The 24166-nt window shown below is 46.2% G+C and overlaps 3 protein-coding genes and 1 long non-coding RNA gene across 6 annotated transcripts in view; 2 read left to right on the top strand and 2 right to left on the bottom strand.

Annotated features, from left to right (window-relative positions):
* The window catches only part of LOC110497061 (chloride intracellular channel protein 4), an 18840-nt gene extending 6338 nt beyond the window's left edge, over nucleotides 1-12502 (bottom strand). Inside the window, exon 1 of one of the 2 annotated variants that reach the window (XM_036951996.2) lies at nucleotides 12242-12502. In XM_036951996.2, coding sequence (XP_036807891.1) covers nucleotides 12242-12271 — 30 coding nt within the window. In that variant the 5' untranslated portion in view covers nucleotides 12272-12502. Of the gene's footprint in view, nucleotides 1-1259; nucleotides 5438-12241 lie in introns of those variants that run through there. The other variant, XM_036951994.2, reaches the window with a different exon arrangement.
* Nucleotides 6391-18513, top strand: LOC110495655 (calcipressin-1). 2 transcript variants are annotated; one of them, XM_036951997.2, is made up of 4 exons: nucleotides 6391-6874; nucleotides 15953-16126; nucleotides 16549-16708; nucleotides 16879-18513. In XM_036951997.2, exons 1-4 carry the CDS (start codon nucleotides 6752-6754, stop codon nucleotides 17067-17069), a joined length of 648 nt encoding a protein of 215 aa, XP_036807892.1. In that variant the 5' UTR covers nucleotides 6391-6751; the 3' UTR covers nucleotides 17070-18513. The 2 variants fall into 2 exon arrangements, with proteins under 2 accessions (XP_036807892.1, XP_036807893.1); XM_036951998.2 differs by lacking the exon at nucleotides 6391-6874 and adding an exon at nucleotides 12485-14260.
* On the top strand, nucleotides 9436-10308 carry LOC149975435 (uncharacterized). The gene is made up of 2 exons (XR_016488336.1): nucleotides 9436-9564; nucleotides 9735-10308. It is a non-coding gene; the product is annotated as an uncharacterized LOC149975435 (long non-coding RNA).
* A 677-nt stretch (nucleotides 18514-19190) lies between the features above and the next one.
* On the bottom strand, nucleotides 19191-22913 carry LOC110495656 (small integral membrane protein 11). Its single transcript, XM_036951999.2, has 3 exons — nucleotides 20967-22913; nucleotides 19589-19828; nucleotides 19191-19428 (listed from the first exon to the last, which is right to left on the bottom strand). The coding sequence occupies exons 1-2, from the start codon at nucleotides 20988-20990 to the stop codon at nucleotides 19625-19627; spliced, it is 228 nt and encodes a 75-aa protein (XP_036807894.1). The 5' UTR covers nucleotides 20991-22913; the 3' UTR covers nucleotides 19191-19428; nucleotides 19589-19624.
* Nucleotides 22914-24166: the final 1253 nt, after the last annotated feature.

Raw genomic sequence — 24166 nt, forward strand, 5'->3', positions numbered from 1 at the left:
ACACAGGGAATATTACACAACATGCCTCACACCCACACCGTAAGTATGCTTGATGTTTCCTTAGCAACAGATTTTCAAAATGGCGGTGTGTTTTTGAATAAGTCCAGCAGGCTAATACTTTACTGGCCAGACACACAGACCCTCTTCTTTCCTTACTACATCACCTCTGACCTGCAGGGCCAAACAGTGTCTTTATTACGACATAAATTAAGTTACCTGCTAACTACTCCCTTACAGTATATTTTCCAGGCCCAGATCTGAAGCGAAGCCAGTATCATTGTATGTTGCCATGTCGCTACACTCGGTGGTAAAGAAGAACAGGCCACAGAAAGTAGGCTAATGATAACAACAACGTCCTCTCTCTCTCAACGACTCCCGACAGGCGGCCATTTCAAGTTGTCAAATCGCATTACTTTAAACCAGCCAGGGGAGAATCAACCACAACAACAGAACAATGTCTGGGGCTTTGAGCGGACAGTGTCTGAGCTAGCCTTTATGACCAACTGAACATGACTATAGACCAGACACTAATATAATTAGCAACTAAGTAGCTAATATAAGCTAAAAGGTGGGCTAGGGCTAGTGGCTGGCATGAGTTTTCCTATGATGCTAGCTAGCACGCTACATGTAGCCCCATGTGTAATCTATAGAACAGGATGACAGGAAAGTTCCATTACGAGCTAAGTAGATAATTCTCAAGGATTCCGAAACACTGATTGGATTACCATGTGAGAGTTGGAGGCAGATAGAGAGAGAGAAAGAAAGAAGGAAGAGAAGGGGTGGGTCTGTATTGTTGTGACATGTGGGCAGATACATCTTGTAGCCGTTACCTGAATAGAAGCTACACTTGACTTTAAACACATGCTAAACTATAACCTGCTACAAGTGGAGTTGCCAATACACGGAGACAATGGCAGAGATCTATACATCTTAGACCACACCCCTCAGTGTTCTTCAGTCCTGGTCCTGAGCACCCACAGGATGTGCAGGGTAACACACCTGATTCAGGTAATCAGCTGATCGATACAACCTGTAGCTCTACAGGACCAGGAAGCACTGGGGTCTGTTCAGGAAGATGCAACATAACATAACTTTCAGATATAAATGTACTGTGTACTACACAGGGTGTATTGTAGATAGAACACGTGATTGCCTGTCATCTAAAAAAGGGAATTGTGTCAGCTTTATTCATCACATGTCTATCTGCAACGTTCTTAACGTCATAGCTAACCCATAGTTAACCCTTGGTGCTACTGTACCTTGACATAGAGGGAGATCTCGTACTCCTGGGGGTCCGGACTGTCGCTGTCTTCCTCGTGAGGAGTTGGGCTCTGCAGCCTCACAGACTTCTTTGGCGTCTTCTCCTCCCCCTGCGCCTCCTTCTCTTTCTTCACCTCTATCTTCACCTCTGTCCTCTGGTGCATGAACGTGGGCACTTCGTCCATGACCACCACCTTCTTCTTCTTTTTCTTCACCTGCTCCTCTCTCCTCTTCGGGGAAAGTACCTCCTCTTTGAGCACCGACTTCAGCTCCTTTATCCAGTCCTCCCTCCTCTCGGGGGTCTGCACCTCCTCTGGGGACAACTTCTTAATCCCGTCCTCCTTCCGCTCAGGGGTCTGCACCTCCTCTGGGGACAACTTCTTAATCCAGTCCTCCCTCCACCCAGGGGTCTGCGCCTCCTCTGGGGCTTCCTTCTTGATCCAGTCATCACTCCTTCTGCGGGTCTGCACCTCCTCTGGGGCCTCCTTCTTGGCCCAGTCCTCCCTCCACCAGGGGGTCTGTGCCTCCTCTGGGGCCGCCTCCTTGTTCCAGTCGTTGCTCCCTCTGCGGGTCTGCGCCTCTTCTGGGGCCACCTTCTTGTTCCAGTCGTTGCTCCCTCTGCGGGTCTGCGCCTCTTCTGGGGCCGCCTTCTTGTTCCAGTCGTTGCTCCCTCTGCGGGTCTGCGTCTCCTCTGGGGCCGCCTTCTTGTTCCAGTCGTTGCTCCCTCTGCGGGTCTGCGCTTCCTCTGGGGCCGCCTTCTTGTTCCAGTCGTTGCTCCCTCTGCGGGTCTGCGCCTCCTCTGGGGCCTCCTTCTTGTTCCAGTCGTTGCTCCCTCTGCGGGTCTGCGCCTCCTCTGGGGCCGCCTTCTTGTTCCAGTCGTTGCTCCCTCTGCGGGTCTGCGCCTCCTCTGGGGCCGCCTTCTTGTTCCAGTCGTTGCTCCCTCTGCGGGTCTGCGCCTCCTCTGGGGCCGCCTTCTTGTTCCAGTCGTTGCTCCCTCTGCGGGTCTGCGCCTCCTCTGGGGCCGCCTTCTTGTTCCAGTCGTTGCTCCCTCTGCGGGTCTGCGCCTCCTCTGGGGCCGCCTTCTTGTTCCAGTCGTTGCTCCCTCTGCGGGTCTGCGCCTCCTCTGGGGCCGCCTTCTTGTTCCAGTCGTTGCTCCCTCTGCGGGTCTGCGCCTCCTCTGGGGCCGCCTTCTTGTTCCAGTCGTTGCTCCCTCTGCGGGTCTGCGCCTCCTCTGGTGCCGCCTTCTTGTTCCAGTCGTTGCTCCCTCTGCGGGTCTGCGCCTCCTCTGGGGCCGCCTTCTTGTTCCAGTCGTTGCTCCCTCTGCGGGTCTGCGCCTCCTTTGGGGCCGCTTTCCTGTTCCAGTCATTGCTCCCTCTGCGGGTTTGCGCCTCCTCTGGGGCCGCCTTCTTGTTCCAGTCGTTGCTCCCTCTGCGGGTCTGCGCCTCCTCTGGGGCCACCTTCTTGTTCCAGTCGTTGCTCCCTCTGCGGGTCTGCACCTCCTCTGGGGCCTCCTTCTTGATCCAGTCGTTGCTCCCTCTGCGGGTCTGCGCCTCCGCTGGGGCCTCCTTCTTGATCCAGTCGTTGCTCCCTCTGCGGGGTGTCACCCTATCTCTTTTTACTGTCGCCTCCTCTTTCATTTTTCCTTGTCTCAGCCTTGTGGGAGTTAGCAGCATCTCATTCAGCAGTTGTCGTTTCACCTCCTCTGTTCCAGGGAACCCATTCTCTATCCTGGCTTTGCGACTTTTGACCCCTAGCTCCACCTCTTCTTTCTTCTCTTTCCTTCTTTCCTTCGCTGTGTATTCCTTCCCAAACATTACTGGCTCATCCTTAGTGGCAGGCCCTGGCTGTTCTACTCTCTCGCTGCATCCCTCTAATGCAGATTTAGACTCATCCTCAATGAGATCTTCTGGCTCTTCCGCCATCTCAATCGCTACCTCTGATTGTGAGTCTAGATTATCGTCAATGTTTGTCACTGGCTGTTCCTCCAACTCACCCCCTCCCTCTGCTCCTCCCGTTCCTATCTCTGAGACCGGGACTGGATTATCCATCTCTTCAGCCCCTCCTACCTCTGCAGCTCCGGGCTCATCCAGAATGACCTCTCCTGGCTGTTCTTTCTCCATGTCTCCTCCCTCCTCAAGCTCGAAAGCCTCCTCGACATGCTCTAAATCCTTGTCGTCGTCCTCCTGTGTAGCTTCTGCTGAACCCTTGAGTATCTGTACCTGTGGCTGAGCTACAACTTTGTCTTCTTTCTCTTCCCCCTCTTCTCTGGCAGCATAATCAGGCTCCAAAGCCTTTTCCGTCTGTTCCTCCATACTGCCACCTCTTCTCTCTTCCTCTGCTATGTCTACATTATCCTCCTTCTTTTGCTCCTCCTCTACTTTGCTGCCTTCTGTGTCCATCCCCACCACCGCATTATCTCCAACCTGTTGCGGCTCTTCTCTCTCCCTACCACCTCCCTTCACTGCCCTATCACTGTCACCCTCTTCCACCTGTAGCTGCTGTTCTGTCTGTTGTAAACCTCCCTCCTCTTTAGAGCCGTTCTCACCCTCCTGACTCTCATTGGGCTGTATCAGTGGCTGTGCCTTGCTCTTGCTCCCTCCCTCTACCTCAACAGGTGGAGTGACAACATCCTGTGGCTGTTGAGCTGTGGTTGCCTGACTCTTGACGACTCCAAGCGCTATGAACTCCTTGGTAACAAACAACGGGGGCTGGTGCTCTGTCGCTTGACGCCCCTCCTCTTTTTTCACTAAAACTGCTTTAGTTGTCTCTCCCTGTTCTTCTGTAACATGGCTTTTAACCTCCTCCTCTTTTTTCTCTGTACTCGTCTCACTTCCCTGCTGGTTATCATCCCTCTCTTCTTGTGAAACCTGTCGATTTTTTGCCAATTTATTGTTACTTTCCTCGCTCTCTCCTTCATTGTCATTGGCTGGCTGATGTTTAGGCACCTCTTCCTGTCCTCCCTCCTGCCGTGTTTCTCTGACCTCATCACTAGTGGACACCGTTTGACAGTCATCGGTCACTTGACTCCCGCTTTCATCACTCACTCTCGCCATGCCATCATCATTAGTCACCTGGCTGATGGGCATCTCTGCATCCTGGCCGCCACTCTGCTCTCCCTTCGTTAACTCATCTGTAGTGGATGTGGTTTCTGGCTTTCGACTCTCTGTACACAGCTCTTCTTTACTCTCCACCTCATCATTAGTTGACGGGACTGGCGGTTCTGTTGTCGTCAAACCGACATTGTCCTCTGTCTTCTCTGTCTCATCAACAGGCAAAATGACTTGTGCCTTTTCTGCCTCTGGAGATGTCTCCAATGCTTTCCTCTCTACCTCATCATTAATGGACTCAGTTTCAGGTAAACTAGGGGGTGGTGGGGGGAGAGGAGCTTCTCTCTCCTCTATTTCTCTCTCTTTCTCCGCCCCTGCTGACTCCTCCTCTCTCTCAGCGAACTTCTCTTCTTCAACAGCCTCTACAAATTTCTCCTGCTCTTTCTCCTCCTCTTCAATTACAACAACTGTCACGGTCAGCTCCCGCTCCCCTTTATCCCCCTCTCTCTTTTCCTGTAAACCAACCTCCTCTTCAATCCCCCTCTCTCCCTCCTCTCCCTCCTTTCCTCCGCTCCCGCTAGCTTGCATCGTCACATCGAAATGATCAGCTGCACCTGCCATCCCAATGTACTCCATGTCCTCGCCCACCTCCTCCCCCAGTTCTAACACCTCCTCTGCTAGTTCTACATCCTCCTCCTCCTCTTCATCTCGTTGTCTCTGTCTGTCCGGGTTGGTACAGGTTCCTATTGGGCTGTGGATGATGGCTCCATTGGAGAGGTCCGGGCAGAGGCCATTAGCTTCAGACTGTTCCATGGTTACTGGAAGACCAACACACACTGGGAAGGAGTGTGTTCAAGGTTCCAACGAGTATGTGTCCAGGAGTTCAAGCCAAGTTTGAGAAAGTTGGATAAGTGTGTGTTTGTATGTTCCACGGACACACGCACAGCTTCTAGTTGTCGCTGCCTGGGGCTCCAATCTGTAAATAGTGCCTGTGTACAGTTGGTCAAAGTACAATCTCTTTCTCTCTCTCTCTCTCTCCCTCTCCCTCTCCCTCCTTCTCCAAAGGATTAGGCTGAGTTTCAGAAGTTGATCCCCACATGACCAGCCTGCCTCATCTAAATCCGCCCAGAGCCTATATCCCCCCAGCCCAGCTCCAGAGCCTATATCCTCCCAGCCTAGCCCAGCTCCAGAGCCTATACCCCCAGAACCATGCCTAGCCCAGCATAGCCCCAGTATCCCACATCCCTCCCCATACCCCAGGCCCCTCTACTCCACTCCAACCCCCATCCATTCAACCACTTCCCTAACTATCTCCTCCTCCCGATGGCTGCCTCCATGCATGCCCCCCCCCCCCCCCCCCCCCCCCCCCCCCCCCCGACCCCTGGGCAGTTTTCAGTTCTCCTTTAACATAACTCATAGGCTGAGCCTCTGCTGAGGTCAGTGAGGATGCCCTGAGTTAGCTTTTCAGTAAACCACAGTTGTCCTAGTACAATCCCTTATCCCCTTTCAGGCTTTAGGCAGAGTAGACCTATAAAACCACTGTCTGACAGTCAGAGGTAGACGTACAGGTAGAGGCATCAGAATGTAAAGGATTGCATTGTTGACCAAATTGAATTATTCACAAGAGAATGAATAACCTTAGTAATTATTTATCTTTTAAATTTCATTCTTCGATGTAAACATATTGATGATGCTTCCATCATACTCTTCAAATAAAGAAGATCATCTAATACTGACTGTAGGCCTTACGTTTTTCAACGTTAGAGGGCAGTATTGCTTTGTTTATAATGGTAGTAAATATGATAAAATAGAAGGTCATTTACATATAAATAAATAGACTTCACTTCAGTAGACATAAGTATGGCATTTGCAACGAACAGTTCAGGGCAAAATGACAGTGTCCTAAAACTCAACACTGACAGTGGCAGCTAATGTGCCATCACCTTCGGAGCGTTCCAGTAATTTGCAATGGGGTAAAGCGCTGCGTAGACATCACTGATCTAAAACAGACTGTATGAGTCAAACTCGTTATCATATAATCTTTTGGACAATCCCGAATTGCAGTGATCAGTGAAGCTGCGTTGCGACAGTTCTAAACCGGAAAATCGCATCAGCTGTTTTTCGTCCCCTTGACGTCATCTCCTTTAGTCGATGTGCCACCAGCTTTATACCAGTACTTTCAGTTTTTATTGTAATATGCGTTTTGAATATAATTTACTGAGAAATATTTGGCCATAAAACAACATAGCTACATTAGTTATTTAACTTTTGCTCATTAATTAATGACGAATCTAAGGAGCTTGCGATGAGATAGTAGCTAAGCGCTTCTGCTAGCTAGCTAGCTGAAAGCTAACGGAGGACCACAGTATATTTAGCCACAGTGACTGCTAGGTCCGAACTGCAAGTTGAAACAACTAACCTGGCGCGACTAGAACAAGTACAAGATGCAGAAATCAGAGAAGAGCGATGGTGCTGAGGCAACGGTCGACGTGCAGTTTACCGACCTACCCAACGCCCTTATCGCATGCAAAGTAACTGAAGATGTTTTCAATGACCAAACTCTGAAGGTAAGGATGTGTGTTATGGTGGATCAAAGCATTCAACCAAAGCAAGCTTGCATTACATTACAATGGTTCCCTACTAAACAACTTAAACCTGTGTGTGTGTGTGTGTGTGTGTGTGTGTGTGTGTGTGTGTGTGTGTGTGTGTGTGTGTACTCATGTTCAATCCAAAGATAGTATTACATTCCACTCCTCCAAAGAATTGGCATCTTTCTAAAGATGAGTCTTAGGCTCCTAGTTGTGTAGTTCCAATCCACCACTCACACCCTCATCACACACATGGAAATTGTTCCCTTCCATCCCCTGCCTGATTCCATAGGGGTTGGAACAGTTCCATCAGCAAGAACATTACTGGAAGCTTGGAAAAACTGATTCTGTCCTAACTGGGCCAGAATCTCAGAGTTTAGCCAAGGACAGATGCACACAGGCAGAGTGTTTATTTTACTCTTTCCTTTCCTTGTCTTCTTTCCTTCATGACCACTTAGCTAGCCAATAAGTGAAAATGATATGGCACAAACATGTCTAGTCATCTCTGCTCCTCTCACCGATCTCTTGTCAGGGGTTTTGGCTGAGGAGGCTGTGACCTCTTTTGTCAGTCAAATGAAGGCCACTGGAAGTAGACTGTCGTAACACACTGTAATCAGAACAATGGAAAAGGGTGTATGCTCTAACTAGGCCAGATGTCATTCAGGAGATCCCCCTGAACAACAGCAGGGAGAGAGTTGGCAAGCAGGGGCCCTATTCAGTCAAAACCATTTCTTTGAGGATATAGCCTAAATCATAAAACAAAGATTGGTATCTTTAGTAAAATGCATATCTGGTACACACTCCCATTATCTCAGTCTCTGATAACATCTAGCCTTCCTGAGGTCAGGTGAATGTGTCACAGGGGCTGAGTTTTTGTGTTGGAAATCTGACTAATGTATTTTTCAGTGTACACAACATTCTTCAGCTCTGTGTAGGCTAGTCTTTGATTCAGAGAGAGTTTCCATTGGAGCTGGCAGGAAGCACGGAACAGTAAGGACAGCAGTCATAAGCAGGAAGGGATGAGGTTGAAAAGGGGAGAAATTAGAGACTTAGTTCTATGTAAAGACTAGGCCCTATGCCTTGCAATTTGTTTAAAGCAAATATAATAAATCCACACACTAGGGCTGTCCCGATAAAAACATTTATATTGGTTGACCGAAAGTCGTCCGTTCTGCATATAACAAATAGGATGTTTATATATCGAGGGGGGAAAAAACACATAAAAAATTGAATGATCGGAATTTTTAAACATATTTTTCCATATAGACACACTATTTGTTTTAATAAAGTCAACTATATGCATTGAGCTTGTCTGATGCTTTAAGCTCACTGTTTGATGAAATAAGACGCAGATGACTCAAGAGGGAGCCAGAGATCAAGATAACCAGAAGAAAAAATCCTTAACCTGACCCAGCCATCCTCCTGAAGTTGCTGGTAATGGGTTACACAAGGAGTCCACAACCTTTCTCATGAGCAATGCCAATTTATCTAACAATTTCTACCGATTTGCGTGCTAGTTATGGTTTTCAAAATGCACTTTTTCATGGAACAGTTTAATTTAATTTAGAATAACATCTTCACATCACAAAATCATTGTCATGTGGTTAATCAAAATTCTATCTAAATAAAAATTATGCAAACTTAAAATGCAACTTCTATTGCCATTGCAACTATGTAAAAATAGCCTACATAAAACCAACAAATAAAAACATTGCAGCCTGCAGGTAGAAAATATCCTGATAAAAGAAATATCATATAAATCACATTGGCTACGCAACGAACTTGAAACATTGTATCAACTATTAACTTGGGTCTGGCCCAGCTCACACTAGCAAACTTGCAACATTGTATAACATATTCTGGGCCCTCAGTTTCCTGTGCCGGTGAGCTTAAGACGGACACAGCTGTAGGTTATTTGTGCAGTGGATAAGAAGTAATCAGGTAGGTCTATTTTATGACGTTTCCACTGGATAAGAGCATGACATTTTTCCTTTTCACGCTGAGTTGTTATCGAAAGGGAGAGAGCTGTAAAGATTTTTCAAATACACTACCGGTCAAAAGTTTTAGAACACCTACTCATTCCAGGGTTTTTCTTTATTTGTACTATTTTCTACATTGTAGAATAATAGTGAAGACATCAAAACTATGAAATAACACATATGGAATCGTGTAGTAACCAAATCAAAATAGCCACCCATTGCCTTGATGACAGCTTTGTAAACTCTTGGCATTCTGTCAACCAGCTTCAGCTGGAATGCTTTTCCAACAGTCTTGAAGTTCTCACATATGCTGAGCACTTGTTGGCTGCATTTCCTTTCCCACTCTGCGGTCCGACTCATCCCAAACCATCTCAATTTGGTTGAGGTCAGGTGATTATGGAGGCCAGGTCATCTGATGCAGCACTTGGAACCCCAAATCTCCAATTTGGACTCCAGACCAAAGGACACATTTCCACTGGTCTAATGTCTATTGCTCATGTTTCTTGGCCCAAACAAGTCTTATCTTCTTATTGGTGTCCTTTAATAGTGGTTTCTTTGCAGCAATTCGACCACGAAGGCCTGATTCACACAGGTCTCCTCTGAACAGTTGATGTTGAGATGTGTCTGTTAGTTGACCAGCGTTGGACTAGTGACCGAAAGGTTGCAAGATCGAATCCCCGAGCTGACAAGGTAAAAATCCGTTAACCCACTGTTCCTAGGCCGTCATTGAAAATAAGAATTTGTTCTTAACTGACTTGCCTAGTTAAATAAAGGTAAAATAAAATAAAAAATAAAAATAAAGCATTTATTTGGGCTGCAATTTCTGAGGCTGGTAATTCTAATGAACTTATCCTTTGCAGCAGAGGTAACTCTGGGTCTTCCTTTCCTGTGGCGGTCCTCATGAGAGACAGTTCCATCATAACACATGATGGTTTTTGCGACTGCACTTGAAGAAACGTTCAAAGTTCTTGAAATGTTCCGTATTGACTGAACTTTGTTTTAAAGTAATGATGGACTGTCGTTTCTCTTTGCTTATTTGAGCTGTTCTTGCCATAATATGGACTTGGTCTTTTACCAAATAGGGCTATCTTCTGTATACCCACCCTACATTGTCACAACACAACTGATTGGCTCAAATGCATTAAGAAAGAAAGAAATTCCACAAATTTACTTTTAAGAAGACACACCTGTTAATTGAAATGCATTCCAGGTGACTACCTCAAGAAGCTGGTTGGGGGAATGCCAAGAGTGTGCAAAGTTGTCTTCAAGGCAAAGGGTGGCTATTTGAAGAATCTCAAATATTAAATAGATTTGTTTAACACTTTTTTTTTTTTACTACGTGATGCTATATGTGTTATTTTATAGTTTTGATGTCTTCACAATTATTCTACAATGTATAAAATAGTAAAAAATAAAGAAAAACCCTTGAATGAGTAGGTGTTCTAAAACTTTGGACCGGTGGTGTACATTGAGGAACGATTGTAATTCTCAATGGATGTAAAAACAGACTTGGTTTGCTTTCTCTTTTAGGTGAAGTAAACATTACTTTGAGAAGCTTCACAGCTCATTAGTGGTGGTGCATTAAGCCAATCAGAAATACAATCAGATCCCCAAATGGGCACATTTATATGCCTACATTTGCACATAGGCATACTCAACGTTGACAGGAGCGCTCCAAACAAAGGAGAAAATAACAACCATCAACCAGTCAACTATTTGGGGTCAGCCCTACCACACACGGTTGCTTTTGTTCATGAGAACCAAGTGTCAACTCACCATGGGTCTACTACACACTACTATGGGCCATACAAACAGTACTATTGTGAGAAATGGCAAACAGAAGTCAATGCTGTATGGAATTTACACATTGTTTGTTTAACATAGAGGCCTAGCTGGTGTGGTGACATTGGTGAATAGTGTCAGATTCAGCTGAAATGTATTTTCCTACTGATGGCCTCTTCCATGGACGGGAGGGGGCAGAAACAGTGAGACAGGTGCTCAAACCAGAACAGCTGGTCAAGCCACACATACTCCAACTCACTCACTCTCACACACACTCTCTCACACACACACACACACACACACACACACTATCTCACACACACAGATCAATGATTGATTTTTCAATTGGGCTTAGAAGGAAGTGAAACAGGGTAAAGGTCATAAGAACTTGACTGTTTGGAATAAAAGTGTTTTTCTTTTCAGAGGGTCACGTCCTTTAAGGAGCTTTGAGTCAGCTGAGAGATCATGTGATGGAATATTCCACTGTGTGCATCAACGCTGTGTTCTCCTTTAGGAATGTTTGACAAAGACACACACCGTTTCCATCCTATTCAGATATTCATCTAGTTTTAGGACCCATCCCTGCCCTTAATCAGGTAAACTGTCCTGTCCAAATCAGAATGGCTTCCCTCCTGCAGTAAGGGCCACACATTATTACAACAGGTCATTTTAATACAGGTCACCACCAGGGACTGGCCACACACGTGACACCCCAGAGGTTACCTAATGGAAACTGTGACCTGTACTGTCTTACTGTACTCACTGAGGGATTTGCGTGACAGAGATATTTGATTCACAAAGCCTTAGGCCTGGAGAGAGAACAGAGCAGGTAGTGTGTGTAGTGTGTGTGTTCTTGCACACTAGTACCAGACTGCAGCTGGTAGGCTTAAAGCTACATGATGTAACTTTTTTTGGGCAATTCGACCAAATTGACATATAAATGTGAGTTGTAGATCTGCCATTCTCATTGAATGAAAGTCTAAGAAGTGGTATGTATATCTGTTCTATGTGTGCTATTTCTATTCTTCCCGTTAAGTATTGTTTTTGCGTCTTTTACTTTCAGTTTTGTACATCAGCTTCAAACAGCTGAAAATACAATCTTTTTGGTTATAGAAAATATATTTCTCAGCGGTTTAGATGGTACAATGATTCTCTACACTTGTTTTGTCACAAACTGAAATTAGGCGCACAATTCAGAATTTTTGCAACCAGGAAATGGTGTAGAGATTTCTGCATATTGCACCTTTAAGTACTCTGCCTGAGTACAACCTCTGTGCACTTGTCTCTCTCTACGATGTGCTGGGGGGACAGAATCTCTTTGTTGTCTAGTCTTTGATGTAAAGGTGTGCATGCGTCTGTGCTGTCTGGTTTCTGGTGCTCTTCATAACTATCAGTGACACTTTGGTCTTTCCTGCTGTTTCTGCCACTCAGATCAGACAATGGTGGAGTGTTCTAGAATATACAACCCGTTTTGAGGTTCCACCTGTCACTGTCTGAGGTCACACTCTGCTGTTCTAGGTTCTGTCTTCTAGCCGACTGGCTTGTCAATCACAGCAAACGGCTAGTGTGATTTGTTACTCACTACCTTTCGTGTAGCAGCAGCTGGAGACGACATATCAGACAAGAGTTGATGATCTCTGCATGCAGAATGAAAGTAGTGCTGTCAAAAAGTGTCAGTCGAGGGTCCAGACACAATACCTCGATACTGTTAACTTGCATGTAGGCCTCTGGGTGTAGTCTTGAGAAAATGGATGTGTAGGCTAGTTTTAAAGTTTGTGGGTGTTGTATGGAAACATGTGCCTCCCTCCTCTTCCTCCCTGCAGAGCAGCTGAGGTTTAATGTGAGTGTTTGTGTTGGTTGTTGTTAACCATCTCCAGACCTTGTGTGTGTGTGTGTGTGTGTGACAGTGTACGTGTGTGTTAACCATCTCCAGACCTTTGTCCTACCCTGTTAGTTAGTCTCACACACACACCCACACTATCTCTTTCAGAGCTCCTTTGCACACTCATTGTGTGTGTGGGGTGGGGGGGGGGGGGGCTCTTAGCCCTGCATTTTTTCCGTCCTCTCTGTTTTGGTTTCATATTCCTATTTTCCATTCCCTCACTGGAACATTTGCTTTCTCACACACACACACACACAAACACACACACAGATTGTCACTTCACTACTAACACACAAACAAGTGTATACTACATTTAGCACATACATTATAGACACACTTGCTTAGCCTTTACTTTAGTCTCTCTCTCTCTCTCATACATTTTTCCTCTCACAGCACCTCAGTGCTATTAATACCACTCCCATAAAAGCTTCTGTGTTATCAAGCCTCCAGCTGCATACTTTCCATAAGAACCAGTTCTCCTTCATCTCTCTCTCTTCTTCCCTTACTCTCCACACAGACCTCTGTTTTTCAGGCTGTCTCTCTCCCTTTTTCTCATGTACTCTGTGCTTCTGCCACCTCTCTCTTTTAGTCTCTCTCTCTCTCGTCTGTGTCTCTCTGTAGTGAAGCTCTCGGGCGTATTTATACCCAGAATGACGTGTGTTTTCCACGGCTGACGCTCAGCAGGCCAGAGTCATGTGCCCCGATAAGCTGATTCAGTGTGTGTGTGTGTGGTTTTATTGTGTCAGAGTCATGGCTCAGTTTCTGATTTGCACATATTTTCCATTCACAACTAAGCAACATATTTGTCATATGTTTTGTGTGTGTGAGTGAAAGAGAGAACAAGAGAAGAGTGAAGAGATTAACACTTCAGTCTGCTAAGGATTGATTTAGTTATTTTCCAGTCCTCTGTCTTTCTGTCTCACTGCCTCTCTAATTAGTCAGCAAAGGAGAGAGGGAGGGACCATGTCTGAGTGAAGGAGGGAGGGAGGGAAGAAAGGAAGGACACACCCCCTGTGTCAGCGGGTTGGCCGGGAGTGAATGAACCATGGAATGAAGGAAGAGAAGAGAGAGAGGGAGGGGCTGTGGTGTACGTCAGTAGTTGTGACTCTCATATAAGTGGCTGCAGAGAGAGCTAGAGACCAGACAGAAAGCTGTATTATATGAGACTTTTACAAATGCAGCCCATAGTCTCGTTGGAATGTTCTACAGCCTAGACGGAGGACTGTTTTCAGCTGTCGTGTAGCTGCCTGTCTCTGTCCTACAGACATCACTGCCAAGGGTGGAACCTGAGAGCTAACTCTGGATCTGGGCTAGCTGCTCAGTAGCTAACTGGTTCCGGCTTGAACGTCACTGGACATTTTGGCTCTTCATTTGTCCAGGACTGCAGGCTTTTAAAGCTCTCTTAGAGGGGTGTGGACTGTACAAACAGAGAGAGAGAAGAGGAGGAAGTAAGGGAAACGGGAAAAATAAGGGTTATTTTTGTTTTTTGTGGGAACGAGATCTCCCTCAACCCTCACGCTGGGGAAGGCGGCGCAACCCCCCCACACCTGTCATCTTCATCCCGGCCCCTCCTCACAAACTCTGACCTCCCGCATTATCAGGTGGAAAGGCCTCTGCCTCCCTGCCCTTCCCATCATGCACCTCAAGACCACCAAGTGTAACGCCTTCTGCCTGGTTGCCTCGGTGACCAACCAGGAAGTGTTTGACAGGCCTGAGTCCCGGGTAAGAAGGCTTTATATGTTGCCTCTGATCTGTCTCCTAAAACTGATCTAAAGTCAGATTCTGTAGCCTTTGAGGTCCATTTCCCAGTGGTTGTAATGGTTAAGTAATCTGTTCCAAGATCTGTGCTTGGCTGCAGCTTGTGATTTAATTCTCACTGAACTAATCGTTCCAAACTGCTTTAGACCAATGAGATGCAGTGGTGCTCATGGTCTGAGCTGAGCTCCTTTCAGACCGCTGTCACACTGGGTCTTTCTTTAGCGACGGACCCCGGCGCTCACCAAGTCCAGGCACGCACACAAGTTGAGCGAGGTTGCCATGACAACCAGGCAGTGGTCCTCATTTTAAGGGGACAGTTTAGTCAAGCATTTTGCAGCCGCTATTTTTAGAAGGGCGGGGGTGGGTAACGTTAGGCCTGAAAGACTGAAGATATGAAACGAGGTTGGAAAGGTACTTACAGTACAAGTCTTCATACACTTGACAAATGTGCCTTTCAAATCACAATGCATTTGGCCTTTATAGGGTTTGGTTTTATTGTCATTGTGCCTGGACTGGTCTTGGGTTTTTATTTTTATTTTTAACCCCTTTTTCTCCCCAATTTCGTGGTACCCAATTGTCCAATCGCTGCAACTCCTGTACTGACTCAGGAGAGGCGAAGGTCGAGAGCCGTGCATCCTCCGAAACACGACCCAACCAAGCCGCACTGCTTCTTGACACAATGCCCACTTAACCCGGAAGCCAGCCGCACCGATGTGTTGGAGGAAACACCGTGCACCTGGCGACCGTGTCAAGGTGCATGCGCCCGGCCCGCCACAGGAGTCACTAAAGCGCGATGGGACAAGGACATCTCGGCCGGCCAAACCCTCCCCTAACCCGGACGACGCTGGGCCAATTGTGCGCCGCCTCATGGGTCTCCCAGTCACGGCCGGCTGCGGCACAGCCTGGGATCATACCCGGGTCTGTAGTGAAGCCTCTAGCATTGCGATGCAGTGCCCCAGACCGCTGAGCCCCTTGGTTTTAGGCTTTTTGTTGGGCTTCTCTCCCACTGCTGGTTCTCTCCCAGGCCACAGTCCCATAACTGTAGTTAATGTTTATCTGTGGGATCATGGTGACTGAGCAGTTTTGAGAAGCATAGCCTATTTATGTATTTAATGTATTACGTCATCCCATTACTAATGCTGTGTGGCAACATCACTATCCAACTCACTTGTACTGTACCTTCTCTCTCACCCTCTTTCTCTCTCGCCCTCTCACCCCCTCTTTCTCTCTCGCCCTCTCACCCCCCTCTTTCTCTCTCGACCTCTCACCCCCCTCTCTCTCTCACCCTCTTTCTCTCTCGACCTCTCACCCCCCTCTCTCTCTCACCCTCTTTCTCTCTCGACCTCTCACCCCCCTCTCTCTCTCACCCTCTTTCTCTCTCGACCTCTCACCCCCCTCTCTCTCTCACCATCTTTCTCTCTCGACCTCTCACCCCCCTCTTTCTCTCTCGCCCTCTCTCTTTCTGTCTCGACCTGTCACCCTCTCTCTCGCCCTCTCACCCCCTCTTTCTCTCTCGCCCTCTCACCCCCCTCTCTCTCTCACCCTTTCTCTCTCTCACCCTTTCTCTCTCTCACCCTCTTTCTCTCTCTCACCCTCTTTCTCTCTCTCACCCTCTCTCTCTCTCTCACCCTCTCTTTTCTCTCTCTCCTCCTATAGGCCAGTTTTGAGTCTCTGTTCCGCTCCTTCGACCCGGACGTGAACTTCCAGTTCTTTAAGAGTTTCCGGCGTGTGAGAATCAACTTCAGCGATGCACTGGCTGCCGCTGAGGCGCGGCTCCGACTGCACAAGAGCGACTTCAACGGCAAAGAGATGCGCCTTTACTTCGCACAGGTAGAGACACGACTTCTGTACATCACCCAATGCCCCCATACTTTCAGTAACTTGGATCTTTTGGTAGTGGAAATATGCTATGCATTACAAATAATAGCTCCCAAGTGGCACAGCGGTCTAAGGCACTGCGTCACTAAAGACCCGGGTTCGATCCCGGGCTGTATCGCCGTGATCGGGAGTCCAATAGGGCGGCGCACAATTCGCCCAGCGTCATCCGGGTTAGAGGAGGGCTTTACAAGTAGGCCGTCATTGTAAATAAGATTTTGTTCTTGACTGACTTGCTTAGTTAAATAAAGGTAAACAAATTAGTTTAAAAACGTGTTCATCACTTTGGTTTAGCTAGCAGCAGTGGTGGCACTGATTGATTCCATTGATCTACATTGAGCCTCGTGTCTCGCCCCCCCCCCCCGTCTGCCCTGCAGTCCGTCCTCATAGGCAGTCCCCGCCTGGAGCCCCCTAAACCTGACAAACAGTTCCTGATCTCCCCCCCAGCTTCGCCACCAGTGGGGTGGCAGCAGGCCCCAGACGCCGTGCCCGTCATCAACTATGACCTTCTCTGTGCCATCTCCAAACTAGGGCCAGGTACAACACACACACACACACACACTTGCTACAATGAGGATGGGAACCTAAAATTAGAATTGATTTTAATTCAATGTGATGGAATTACAGTAGCTGTCCTTTGTATTGCCATCAGTTTGATTGTGGCCAGTCCTACAGTGTTAACGGTCCTCTCTCCAACTCTAAATTAGGTGAGAAGTACGAGCTGCACACCGGCACCCCCACCACCCCCAGCGTAGTGGTCCACGTGTGTGAGAACGAGCAGGACAGCTCGGGGGGCGAAGACGACACAGAAGGAAGCACCAGCAGCAGCAACCGCCCCCCTCGCCCCAAAATCATCCAGACACGGCGTCCGGACATCACCCCCGGCGTCATGCAGTGAGCAGCAGAGAGAAGGGGCGCTCTAACATCCACAAAGCATGTCTCCCACATCTGCCTCTCAGAAGTCAATGACAACCTGGCCCTGGGAGGATGCTGTTGGGACATGTAATACATCCTCTCTAACACTAGGGGGAGTCGCCTCTCAAAGCCCTGCCTTTTCATGGAGAGAGAGAGAGAAAGGAAAAGAGAGCGAGAGACATTCATCTCTTATCATTTCACTTTTGATTTCTCTTTCGTCCTCCATTTGGAACAATATTAGACACTTGAGAGAAAGAGAAGTAGACAGAGAATAAAGAGCAAGGGATGTTTTGAATATTTTTGCTGTAAAAAAAACTGTTTTACTTCATTTGCTTTGTAACCGTTGTATATGTTCATGGTCAGGCATGGTAGTGAGAGAGAGATGTTGTAGTCCTCTCTAGAGAGACATCGGGGGATCAACTTTCTTTGGATTCATTGTGATTTGTAATTCAGGACCCCGTAACAAACCCTGTCTATAGACTCATTTCATACTGTGTACTGGATCCATCCTTTTCTTGTCTATAAGATGTGTGCGCATGCTGCAGTGGAGGCCGGCTCGTAATAATGGCTGAAAGGGCGCTAATGGAATGGCGTCAAACTATGTGTTTGATACCATTCCACCTATTACGCTCCAGTCATTACCACGAGCCCGTCCTCCCAATTAAGGTGCCTCCAACCTCCTGTGGAATGCTGCCATCACTAGCTCAGCGATTTACAATGTTTCACTCATCGAGGAGTACAAATTACATTCTATTTGATGACATCACAATAGACCTAATTATTATTCATGAATAATTCCTAATGGTCTTTACTCCAGGCCTAACATTTGTAAGCAGAACACTTCAAAGTTGCTTTCTTAGCAAATGAACCTGTCAAGGAGTGAATTCTATGAAAGGGACTTGTTCAATAATATGTCTCCACTAATGACTCCTCTGCTTCCATAGCGTTGAGATGTTACTGTATGTAAATACAAGCTCCCCTCCTAGGTCGTCCTCCTTTGATTGACAGAAATGGCTGCCATATCACGCTGATCACATGGGGCAGGGATGGCCTCCTGCATGGGTCTTCATAACTTACTGTACATCTTCCTGGCCAGTATGGCTGGTCTCACTTGACTTTACACGGCTATTTTGGGGCCGACTGAGGGCCATTAGGGCTCTGAACTGCAGTTACTGTAGGAATGGTTGGTTGTGTGCGCTGCTATCAGAGAGAGAGGGGGGGGGGGGGGTTCATAGGTTGTAGTGGGAGGCTTGTGTAGATGCACTGTGAAATGTTTAATGCATGCGCCATCACAGCACATCTGGAATGAAGTTATCCACCCCAGCGGTTTAGTTGCATTAGTCATTTAGCTACTTTTGTACTCGAACTATTGACATTCATTATAATAAGCTAGTGAGTTATCATGTAATAAAGACTTCACCGCTAAAGTCATGTGAACGTGTGGTTTGTTTTAATTTTGTGGTGGTTTATTTTCATCAAATGTTCATAGGCAAGTACTGTCTGGAGCCACTTCACATTCTGGCCATTTGGTGGCACTTCGCTGCCTCCCTATGGTGACAGTTGGATGTGCACCCTTTCAAACTATCACCTTTACAAGTTAAAGTTTTGTCACAGGCACAGAGGTACAGTGAAATGCTTAACTTGTAAGCTCTACCCAACAGTGCAGTGCTCAATATCAAAATAACTAATAGTTTTAGAAAAACATCAGAAATAAGAGGAAGCTTTATAAACAGGGTCAGTTCCAATGCTAAATTTACAATGTGCAGGGAACCGAGCCATGTACAGCCACTAAGACTTCTCAATAGTCTAATAATACATTTGATTAAGTGGTTTTCACTTAACGGAGATAATCAGCAAGTTTTTTTTTAAATCTATAAAATCATTCAAATAAGTACCAAAAGTACACTTATCATACAGACGAACCAGGGAAAACAATCAACATGATAACAGACTTTAGTGCTATAGTGGCTTCCTCATCTCCTTGATCAGGAAAAATTAAATGCCCTCTAATGTGTAGTCAATAGACTGACCACCTCTCCATCACACCACTGTCTCCAACATTCAGCTCTATACATCAAATGTGACAAAGAAAGGCCGCTTCAACAGAGGTACAAAAACAGTCTTTATTTACAAAACATCTGGTGGCTCTGAAGTTAAAAGTTTGTGTAAAAAAAGAATGACACCCGCAGCAATGCCCAGGACCCCAGGCCTGTTCTGGGTGAGTACTGTCCAACAGGAACTAGACATTCTCAACACTTCCTCCCCAGACCAGCCAATCAGAGCTCCGCCCCATCCTTGGAGCATGTAGGTCCCCAGTCTGGTCAGGTGACATACTGTAGTTCCTGGGAAGAAAGAGGAGAAATGTTTAGCTCAAACTGACCAACTTTAAGTTTAAGACATCATACCCTTTGAAGCAGCTTTGAAAACACCCATTGTTATCTCCCAGTCTATGTTGCTGACTGATTTCCAAACGGACTCATTTTGTATTGTATTCACTTTCACCTTTCATCTCCTCACACTCTCCCTTGTTCCTCCGGGTCAGTCATCCTTCTTGTTGTCCAGGAGCTCGTTATCCAGGAGCTCCTGCACCTGCTCCGCTATCCTCCTCTGCTCTGCCCTCTGTATCTTCAGCTTGGCCTCTTCCTTCTTAGCCTGATAGATCTTCACTCCAGCGAAGCCCAGACACAAGACCAGGGTCTTCAATGCCAAGATGTAGAAGAGCAGAGGGACATTGTCCAACGCCTTGAGGGAGGGAGAGATAGAAAGGAGCAGGGTGATGAGAGAGAGAGAGAGAATGAGGCTATGTGTTTAGGTCATGAAAGCTCATGAAGGCTGGTAATGTACAGGTTAATTCACTATAGAACAAATCTATAAAATATAAATCAGCCATTCTGTGGCAAACTAGATGGAAAGAAAATGAGTGCTTGTTTGACCAACAAAGTTGTCCGACTTAATATAATCCTCTGTCATGCTCAATTGCACAGTGGACCAAGTCACTCTACACCAGCCCCTCTTACCATCCCTCAAGGAAGGAACACTCTAGAACAACGGTTCCCAACCTTTTTCGGTTACTGTACCACCAACTGAATTTTGCTCTGCCCGGAGTACCTCTGAAGTACCCTCTCGTGCATTTTACCAGTAAGCCTATGGTCTCATGAGCCTTCTCAGGTACCCCCTGTGGATTCCCTGGTTGAGAACCACTGCTCTAGAATTCCACAAGGGACCAAAATACTACACCCCCCCCACCCCCACACCAAAAAGTCCAAAGACTAGAAGTCAGCTGACACCCAAACAGTCACCATAGTTGGCAGGACAGCTGCAACCATACGTATACTAGGCCTGTCTTCTGTCAGTCACACACACACACACACACACACACACACACACACACACACACACACACACACACACACACACACACACACACACACACACACACACACACACACACACCAAATTAGCTGATCTTTTTATAATTAGAACCTGTCCGTTCTGTTACTTGTAAAATGAGCTGACTTTTAGATCTGCTTCTCTGCGCAGCGCCTGCTCAAGACGACCCTCGTGAACTAGACCAAACGGTGCTGCGTAGGCTGCAGTATTTATAGCAAGACTATCCTAAAAACGTTGCAAATGCGTCACTGTACAAAGCACTCATAAAAATGTAGCTAACCAACAACAGAGAATAAAAAATATCTTAAAACGTAACACTGCACTGTCCATGCAAATAGCAAGTGTAACTATCAAGTCACAACAACATTGGAGAGGATGGGCAGCTTGCCAGACATCAACGACCTCGTAGCGGAATAAGGGACGATTTATAGAACACAATAAAACAAAATTGTTACTAATGAATATACGTTTATTAATATATCTGACTTACCTTCCAGTTGATCATGTGGTCCATGTATGCTGTAATGTGACGTTGGACGGAACTGTGTTAAGAAAGTGGCTTTGGGTGAAGTTTCCCCTTGCACAGATATATGTGGCACTGCTCCGGGAGGTAAAGTATAATGTATTACTTCTGGGGGCGGGGCTTAAGACATTTTACCAATAAGAATGCAAACTTTGTTTGATGTACATTATTTGGACCAATCGTCATCTAAGAGTCGTAGAACAAACCGGTAGGTTAGCCAATGAATGGGCACTGAGAGTTTCACGGGAAACATGTTATGACGAATGGAAAAGAACCGTCTAGAAGTGACTCAAGAGATATTCTTACTTCTTACTACAAAGTTACAAATTTGTAACGGGGTTTGCTAATCTGATTAGCCATGTTATTATTGCTGAATCAGATTAAATGTAGACCTACTCCATCACCAATTATGGATTTAACCATTCGAGTTTCACAAACTTTGTTGTGCTTCTAGCCAGCATCTAGCTATAGACACCGCCATACAGTTCAAATTATATTTATAGCCTATTATAAACCAGGTAGTTTGGGACCAGGATGCTGATTGGCGGGAACAGCATATCAGCGGTGTGTATATCAGACAATATACCATGGGTATGAGACAAAATGCTTGTTAATTATGTTGGTAACCAGTTTATAATATGAATAAGGCACCTCAGGGGTTTATGGTATAGGTCTATGGCTAGGGGCTGTGTCCAGGCACTCCACTTCCCGTCGTGCGTAAGAACAGCGTTTAAGGTGGGTATATATTGGCCAATACCACACACCCCCTCTGGCCTGAATGCTTAAAGGTATGCTGTGTTCTATGGAAAACAATGTTGGCTATTTGAGGTCAAGCTACTATGACAATGCAGTATTGTCCAGTATCCTCTAGAGGGCGATAAATTACCTCTCCATTAGTATGTTGCGTAGGGCGTTTATACTCCTAGGCACAGATTTAGAATCAGCTCATGAATCCAAAATCAAAACCATAACCATCAAGACCAAAACACCAAACTGTCCTTAGATCAGTGTCTGGAGGCTGTTAGAGATACTGAAGAAGACACGGGGCATGGAGCGGATCACTTTAGTCAGGGCAGGATCATTGTTGGTCACCACCCTGACAAAAGTGATCCGATCCAATGCGCCCGTGTCTTCTTCTTCTACATGCCAGGATGTAGAAGAGCAGAGGGACATTGTCCAACGCCTGGAGGGAGGGAGAGAAAGGAGCAGGGTGATGAGAGAGAATGAGGCTATGTGCTGTGTGTTTAGGTCTACAAGAAAAAGTTACAGAGCCAACCAAGGCTCATGAATGTTGGTAATGTTCAGGTTAATTCACTATAGAACAAATCTTTAAAATATAAATCAGCCATTCTGTGGCAAACTAGATGGAAAGAAAATTACCAATTGTTTGATCAACAAAGTTGGCCTTTCAAAGTGTGTTGCATTATGGTTATAAAAAGACTTGCGACGACATGTCGACTGAATTCACTTGACAAAAATCTGTTTTTTTATGAAGTCGCCTTCAAGTCGCTGCAGTTACTTCTCAGTCATCACCTGCATTTTGGGAAGCGCTATTTGTCAATCAATGTTTTTGTTTGACCCACGTGAACATGGCCAAAGACCTGACTGAAACAGGAACCAACATTGCCAGGATTCTAAAGCTACAGGGGATACAAATGAAAGTCTCTCTAACCAATGAATTGTACACATGTTATGTTTTTCATTTATGAGTGTGTGATATGGGTTAGGGTTAGAAAAGTTTATTTGGATATTTATAAATAAATGTAAAAAAACAACAATAGCAGCTATGTTGACACTGCCCTATTGATATGAGCCTTGCTGTTAGAAAACCCTTACACTGTATGACCTTCGGCTGTCGCAGGTGCACCTACCCCCAACTTCACTCTCCGACTTTCGTCTACGGTCGGCTTCGTTAGGCTTAACGCTCGAACACACCAGCAGGAGGACACACACGTGTGTATGTGCATTTGGAATGGCTGTGTTCGAGAGACTCAAAAACGCACATTGTGACTGACTGACTGATATACAAATAATAAGGAGTGTTATTTCTGATTTGTAGATCAGTCAGTTAGCAGTCGCCTGCAGTCGTTTTGATGCTCTTGAACACGGCCAATGTATCACCCCCTTTCCACATCTGCACTGATCTGAAAATAACTTGACAGGTGGGAAGAAAAGGAAATAGTATTGTGACCTCTAACCCCTTCCTCCGCCCCCTTCCATCTCTCCCCGGGCCACACCACCCAATGGGCTGACAGGGCGCAGAGCCTGCTGGGAGAAACAACACAGGATTCTGGGAAAAGCAGAGGGAGGTCTTTTCCTCTTAATGAAAACACCACCTGTGTCTCTCTTTATACAGTAGAATATCTGGGTATCAAAGAGGCCTTATTTGTTTAAAGATGGTTTTTTTGTTGAGCGGTTAGATGTGAAAGTGTTTGTTTGCTTTCTAGTCGTCTGAAGAGTGCTGGAGAGAAACACTTCCCTGCAGAGGACACACAGCTGATGGAGGAGGATGGATATCCTCACACACACACACACACACACACACAGGAGTAAAACAGGCAATCCCCCATGACCTGTGCTCAGCTGTATGGTCAAAGGTAAATAGGTCCACCAGTCATGAGATGGCATCATCATGGCTCTTGTAAATGTTAAATAGATTCAGCCAAACATGGCTCCCTACCCAGGATTCCATGCCGCTCCCTACCAGTACTCTAAAGGACTGGTCATTCACTAGCAATGTACTTGGCAACATGATATGCCAGAGACAGAACAGTGATATGACGCCCACTTGGCAGCCAGTTACTTACTCTGACCTACCTTCAGTTAAACCACAGGAGTGTTATTTACTCTGACCCACTTTCAGCTAAACCACAGGAGTGTTACTTACTCTGACCTACCTTCAGTTAAACCACAGGAGTGTTATTTACTCTGACCTACTTTCAGCTAAACCACAGGAGTGTTATTTACTCTGACCTACCTTCAGTTAAACCACAGGAGTGTTATTTACTCTGACCTACCTTCAGTTAAACCACAGGAGTGTTATTTACTCTGACCTACCTTCAGTTAAACCACAGGAGTGTTATTTACTCTGACCTACTTTCAGTTAAACCACAGGAGTGTTATTTACTCTGACCTACTTTCAGTTAAACCACAGGAGTGTTACTTAC

This window comes from Oncorhynchus mykiss, chromosome 18, assembly GCF_057628025.1.
Source record: "Oncorhynchus mykiss isolate SJ-2025 chromosome 18, ASM5762802v1, whole genome shotgun sequence".
Taxonomy (NCBI): domain Eukaryota; kingdom Metazoa; phylum Chordata; class Actinopteri; order Salmoniformes; family Salmonidae; genus Oncorhynchus; species Oncorhynchus mykiss.